This window comes from Silene latifolia, chromosome Y, assembly GCF_048544455.1.
Source record: "Silene latifolia isolate original U9 population chromosome Y, ASM4854445v1, whole genome shotgun sequence".
Taxonomy (NCBI): domain Eukaryota; kingdom Viridiplantae; phylum Streptophyta; class Magnoliopsida; order Caryophyllales; family Caryophyllaceae; genus Silene; species Silene latifolia.
The window spans coordinates 409,992,800-409,999,538 of NC_133538.1; the positions used below are offsets into that span (position 1 = coordinate 409,992,800).

Sequence of the window (6,739 nt, forward strand, 5' to 3'; positions counted from 1 at the left end):
AGGAAGAGGTCCTTTGATAAAGTGGAGACGGTTGCATTTACTCAAAAGTGCAGCACTATGTTACAATCTAATTCACCACCTGAGCTAAAGGATCCAGGGAGTTTTTCTATTCCTTGTCATATCGGTCATCTTGCTATTAGTAAAGCTCTTTGTGATTTAGGAGCTAGTGTTAGTGTCATGCCTTATTCTATATGTAAAAAGTTAAATATGGGTCGAATGAGTGTTACTAATATGACCTTGCAGATGGCTGACCGATCTATTAAACATCCATTGGGTGTGTTGGAGGATGTTCCCGTCAGAGGGGGGAAATTTTTCATTCCAGTTGACTTTGTTGTTTTAGATATGGCTGAGGACACCCAAATTCCTATCTTCTTGGGTAGACCATTCCTACACACAGCGGGGGCGATTATAGATGTTAGGAGAGGGAGACTGACATTGACTGTGGGGCATGACACAATTGTTTTCAACTTAGAAAAAGCTTTTATGAAACACCCCATGATAGAAAAAACTTGTCATAGTATTGATGTTGTTCATTTTACTATCGATGAGTGTCTTGCTATGTGTTTGAGTAGGGATCCTCTAGAGATTGCCCTAATTTCTGATTCAGCTGCTGAGACAGGTTCATGGAGTCAGGAAGTTGATGAGATTGAGAAGCTGCTAACTGGAGAGGAATGCCCAAAACAAAAGGTATACAGCTTAGGTAGCCCATCTAAAGCTACCGAGGTAAAGAAACCTGAACTTAAACCCCTTCCCTCTCATCTTAAGTATGAATTTTTGGATTACTGTGAGATGAAACCGGTAATTATCAATGCTAGCCTAACTGAAGGCCAACTATCTGCTTTGTTGGTTGTTTTAAAAACTCATAAAAAGGCTATTGGGTATAGCATTGACGATTTACAAGGTATTAGTCCTGATTTTTGTATGCACCATATTCATCTAGAAGAAGGTCACAAGCCTAGTGTTCAAGGTCAGAGACGGTTAAATCCTCCAATGCAGGAGGTGGTAAGAAAAGAGGTACAGAAATTACTTGATGCTGACATTATTTATTCTATTTCTGATTCTAAGTGGGTCAGTCCTGTCCAGGTTGTACCTAAGAACAGAGGTACCACAGTAGTAACTAATGATAAAAACGAATTAATTACTACTAGACTTGTTATAGGATGGAGAATATGCATAGATTATAGGAAGCTGAACTCAGCTACCAAGAAAGACCACTTCCCACTTCCCTATATTGATCAGATGTTGGAAAGACTAGCATGCCATAGTTATTTTTATTACCTAGGCGGCTACTCCGATTCTTTCAGATACCCATTCATCCTGACGATCAGAAAAAGACAACTTTCACATGTCCATATGGTGTATTTGCTTATATGAGGATGCCTTTTGGTTTGTGTAATGCCCTAGCTACTTTTTAGCGTTGTATGATGGCCATATTTCCTGATTACATAGAGTCTATTATGGAAGTCTCTATAGATGATTTTAGTGTTTATGGTACTAACTTTGATGTTTGCTTGAGAAAATTGACTAAGGTTTTGCAGCGTTGTGAGGAGAGTAATCTTGTGCTAAACTGGGAAAAGTGCCACTTCATGGTTACTGAAGGGGTGGTACTTGGTCATTTGGTGTCAAGTAAAGGAATCCAAGTGGATAAAGCTAAGGTTAAAGTGATTGAACGACTACTGTACCCGGTTAATGTTAAAAGTGTGCGTAGTTTTCTTAGTCATGCAGGATTCTATCGCCGGTTTATTAAAGATTTTTCAAAAAGTGCTCAACCTCTAACCCAGCTTCTCCATAAAGATCCCCCTTTTATGTTTACTGATGAGTTTTATCTCAAATCCAATAATCCAGTCTCCAGATTAGAATTTACCTTTTGAGAAAATGTGTGACGCCAGTGATTATGCAGTTGGAGCCGTTTTGGGTCAGAGAAAAGATCGTGTTGCATGCTATTTACTATGAAAGTAAGACTCTAGAGGATGCGTAAATTAATTATACTACCACAGAGAAGGAGTTTCTTGCAGTTGTGTATTCTTTAGACAAGTTTAGAGCCTATCTTGTGGGTTCTAAGGTGATTGTCCATACTGACCATGCAGCATTGAATTATTTATTGGCTAAGAAAGAGGCCAAACCGCGACTTATTTGTTGGATTTTATTGTTACAAGAATATGATTTGGAAATTCGCGATAAGTCGGGTGCAGAGAATATAGTTGCAGATCATTTATCTCATCTGAGATTTGCAGAAAATGATCTATTGCCTATTGATGATTCTTTTTCAGATGACCATCTACTTGATATTACTACGGTCACTCCATGGTTCGCAGATTATGCTAATTATTTGGTTGGAGGTATTCTTCCTCCTGACTTATCTTATCAGCAGGAGAAGAGATTTATGCATGATGTGAAGCGGTATTTCTGGGATGATCCATATTTATTCCAGGAGTGCGCAGACGGTATTTATAGACGGTGTATTCCAGAGGGTTAGGTACATGTCGTTCTTCCTCACTGACACTCTTCTTCTTATGGTGGTCATCAAGGTCCATATAAGACCTATGCTAAGGTGATGCAGTTGGGCTTCTTTTGATCAACTATCTTGAAGGATGCTACTAGTTTTGTCCGTTCTTGTGATGCATATCAAAGGACGGGCAATATTTCGCAAAGGCACGAGATGCCTCAAACTGGGATCTTGGAGGTGGAGATTTTTTATGTTTGGGGTATTGACTACCAAGGGCCATTCCCTACATCTCATGGGAATCAGTATATTTTTGTAGCTGTTGATTATGTCTCTAAGTGGGTGGAAGCCATTGCCACTCCTACTTGTGATGCTAATGCAGTTCTCAAGCTGTTTCAGAAGATTATCTTTCCGCGGTTTGGAGTTCCTTGCGCAGTCATTAGTGATGGGGGCAAGCACTTTGATGAGCGTCATATTAATTCCTTGTTGAAGAAATATGGTGTTACGCACCGTAGAGGATTGCGCTATCATCCACAAACTAGTGGGCAAGTGGAGGTTTCTAATAAAGAATTGAAGTCAATCTTGGAGAAGGTAGTGAGCAAGAACAGAAAAGCTTGGAGTCGTAAGCTTGATGACACCTAATGGGCTTACTGTACTGCATTCAAAACCCCGATTGGAGCATCACTATACCGTCTAGTCTATAGCAAAGCTTACCATCTACCTGTGGAGCTCGAGTAAAGGCTATATGGGCCATAAAGGAGCTAAATATGGATCCCTCATTGGCGGGTGAGAAAATATTGATGAAGTTGAATGAGCTTGATGAGTTTCGACTGCATTCCTAAGATAGTGCTCGAGTATACAAGTAGCGAACAAAGAAGTGGTATGACAAGCACATCTTGCAACGAGAATTCCATGTAGGTGAAAAGGTATTGTTATTTAACTCTTGTTTGCGTTTGTTTCTAGGTAAGCTAAGGATTAGATGGTCAGGACCGTTCACTGTTGCTGAAGTGAACAAATTTGGGTTAGTTACACTGCAAACTGACAAAGGTGAGACTTTAAAGTGAATGGGCAAAGTTTGAAGGTATATTATGACGGTGCCTATGTTGGGATGATAGAGGTCATTGACCTCTTCACCATTGATTCCTCTTACTAATAAGGTAATAAGGTTGTGTGGGACTGCTTAAACCAGCGCTACCGGGAGGCAGCCCGGAGTTTTACTTGTAATAATTTTGTAATTTAGGAATTTAGTCGCATTTAATTTCATTTAAATTGCTATTATATTGCGTATTTTGAGCGGAGTGAGGGAGAGAATTTAACGTGTTTGTGAATTATTTTTGCAGAAGAGACGGAATATAGGCGAAACAAATTGACGTGTTGAGAAAAAGACGGGAAAGCCTTGAGTATGACACGTCTGTCGCGTACCTGTCAAAAGTACCAACTGGCTCTAACTAATATAGCTAGGGAAGTCGGGTTGAATCCACAGAGAGGTAGGAAATTGTCAGCTTAATCTAAGTTCGTCAAGGTAACCAAAATGGGGGGTTTTTAATTGTGATGTTCTAGACTAATAAGAGGGTAAGGGAGAGAGAAAAAGAGAAGAAAGATTAACCAAGGAGAGAAAAACAGCTAAGACAGACGGTTCACCATAATCATCCGGTCTAGTAATTTAGGTCTCAAGTCAATGCAAATACGATCTAAGGAGCAGTGAATATCTCCTTTCGGTCTCAATTCGCCCTAAAGCGTAAATAGCTTAGCTTTCGCCCTAACTACAATACTCTATTATTCGCTACTAGTCTCGCCTTTTCCAACCTTTCGGTCCAGGTCAAGGATCACTAAGATATAAATGTCTAATTGCGTCGACTCAATTAGACAGATACAGTTAATTGCAGCATTTAAACAACAAAGACCAAACCAGCATCAACCCAATAAATCGATTACTATCCCTTCATAATTATGGATCCCCTTTAGTCTTAGCAGAGGGGAATTAGCTACTCATCATCATCGAATTAACAATAACAACAAATAGATAATTAAAACTAAACATGATAATAAAACTAACAAGAATCGAATTAAAGTAATTATGATAACAGTAAAGGGAAGAAGGAATTAAAGCAAACGATTAAGAATTAAGAGATTAAAGTAGAACAAGAGTACCAATCGTATCCAAATTTCAGTAGCAAAGTATAAAAGAAGAGCAAAATCCAAAGAACAATAACCAGTGATAGAGTAAAGAGTAAACGAACGAAGAGAAGAGAGAGCCAGTTACGTTGTTCACTCCTCAGTCTTATACGATAAACATACTCTAACCTAATCTATGGACATTACAAAAGCCCATAAGATAGTTTGGCGGAAAATAAACTAAAGCAGGACAAACTATTCGATCGAGTAGAAATAAACTACTCGATCGAGCAAACTAACATCAAACCACTCGATCGAGTAGAAATAAACTACTCGATCGAGGACTTCTTGCTTTGTCTCCTCTTGTGTATACTCGAAAGTGGTCGATCGAGCATCCTTAGGCATATAAAGCATTCGATCGAGCATACAATCTACTCGATCGAGCTGTTTGAGCACGTTAAATCTTGAAACACTTCCCGAATCTAGCTCACGCGTCTCCCAAGCGTTAGATTTCCAAGCTCCGGCTCCTCATTCTCCATAAATGCATGCAAATGGGACGGATTAAGGCTCGGTTTAGCTCCTCTTTGGTCAATTCCTGCAAATTACATAAAACTAACCAAAGTAGAATATTCGGGGGCATTTGTAGCTAGATGCTACATAAAAAGTACAGAAATGCGTGTAAAAATGAGGTAAAAACCTTATATAAAAGACACGCATCAAATCTCCCCAAACCAAACCTTTGCTTGTCCCCAAGCAAATATGAATGCAACTAAGAAGGAACAGTGGAACGGGACCAACGCATCAGCTACAAATCACCTACTAAAACCAATTTAATGTAACGGCTGACAAAGTGGTAAAAGATGTTGAGTTTATGGATTCAAGTACCTAAGAGGGGGAGGGGGTGTAGGTACTATTTAAAAAATTTAACTTCAACTTTATTGAATTAAAGTGAGTTAAGAGAACAAAAGAGATGAGAAGATACTTCGAATAATATTGAACGACTAAACGAGTATCAAGATGAATGTTTGTTGAAGTATGAAAGTAACAACTGTTCTGACTGTAGCTATTTGTCTCAGTTTATGGAATACGGACTGCAGACCAAATGTGACAGTATGATGAACTGTTACTTCGAAGGTTTAAGCAAAGCAAAATAAACAAAATAAAAGAACAGCGGAAATAAAAGAAAGATCAAACACGGGATTTCGAATTGGTTCGGCAAATACTCAAGTGCCTACGTCCAATCTACTTTTTTATTGATTTCTTTTAGTGATCTACTCCGACTACTAAAAGACCCGTACAATAAAAGACACCAACCTACTCTGGTTGTAAAGCTAGTACAAGAACTACTCTGCTCTTATGACAAGCCAACTCGCAACCTACTCCGGTTGCCAAGAGTTAAAGACTACTCCGTCCTAAACTCTACTAACACACTTAGAATGTTATAGGATCAAGTTTCCACTAACATATTCTTAGCAAAGAATAGAGATGGACAACTTTTACAAGATCAATAATTCTTAAGCAAGAGAGTTTAGTATGTTAAAGTAACAGTAGCCACGACTGTAACAACTTGAAGACTCTTTAAAAGATTTGCAAAGGACTCACGGTTTTTAAGCTTTGAAAAACAAATTTGCAAACTTGAAAATAATTTCAGAAAGAAGTCTTGAGATTTTATGAAGGAGATGGCTCGCCTTTTATAGAGAGAAAGGGTGAGGAGGTTGCTAGGGTTTTGAAGGGTCAAAGACCACACATGTGAAGAGCTTTAGCAACCACTCAAAACTTTCACCAAAGAAGGTTCTTTTGCAAAGGCAAGAATAGAGAAAGAGTGTTTGAAAGATATCCTTAAAAGCTCATGTAAATTCAGAAAACAAAGAGAGAAAAGACAAGTCACATGATGACAAGTTAACACTAAAATGGCAAAAAGCATTTCTTGTTTTCTTAAAGGACCAAAGGGTCAAATTTGCATAAAGAGAAAATATTTTGAAATTAATAATAATTCAAACCACTCTTTATTGAAGGCCAACTCCTATTAAAAATCTGAAGTTTATCTTTGAAAAATGAGAGACACGTGAAGGTTTTTCGAAAGATAAAAGGGCTTCAAGTGTTACGAATTGTTGCAACAATCCAAACAGATGTTTACTAATGAAAGTAATAGTCGTCTTGACTGTTTCTATTACTCTAAGA

General features: G+C 38.4%; 1 protein-coding gene across 1 annotated transcript; it reads left to right on the forward strand.

The window, feature by feature from the left end:
* The first annotated feature begins 207 nt into the window (after positions 1–207).
* Positions 208–3,507, forward strand: LOC141632313 (uncharacterized). The gene is made up of 6 exons (XM_074444871.1): positions 208–723; positions 1,539–1,738; positions 1,846–1,955; positions 2,088–2,444; positions 2,793–3,065; positions 3,407–3,507. The coding sequence occupies exons 1-6, from the start codon at positions 208–210 to the stop codon at positions 3,505–3,507; spliced, it is 1,557 nt and encodes a 518-aa protein (XP_074300972.1).
* The last annotated feature ends 3,232 nt before the right edge of the window (positions 3,508–6,739 follow it).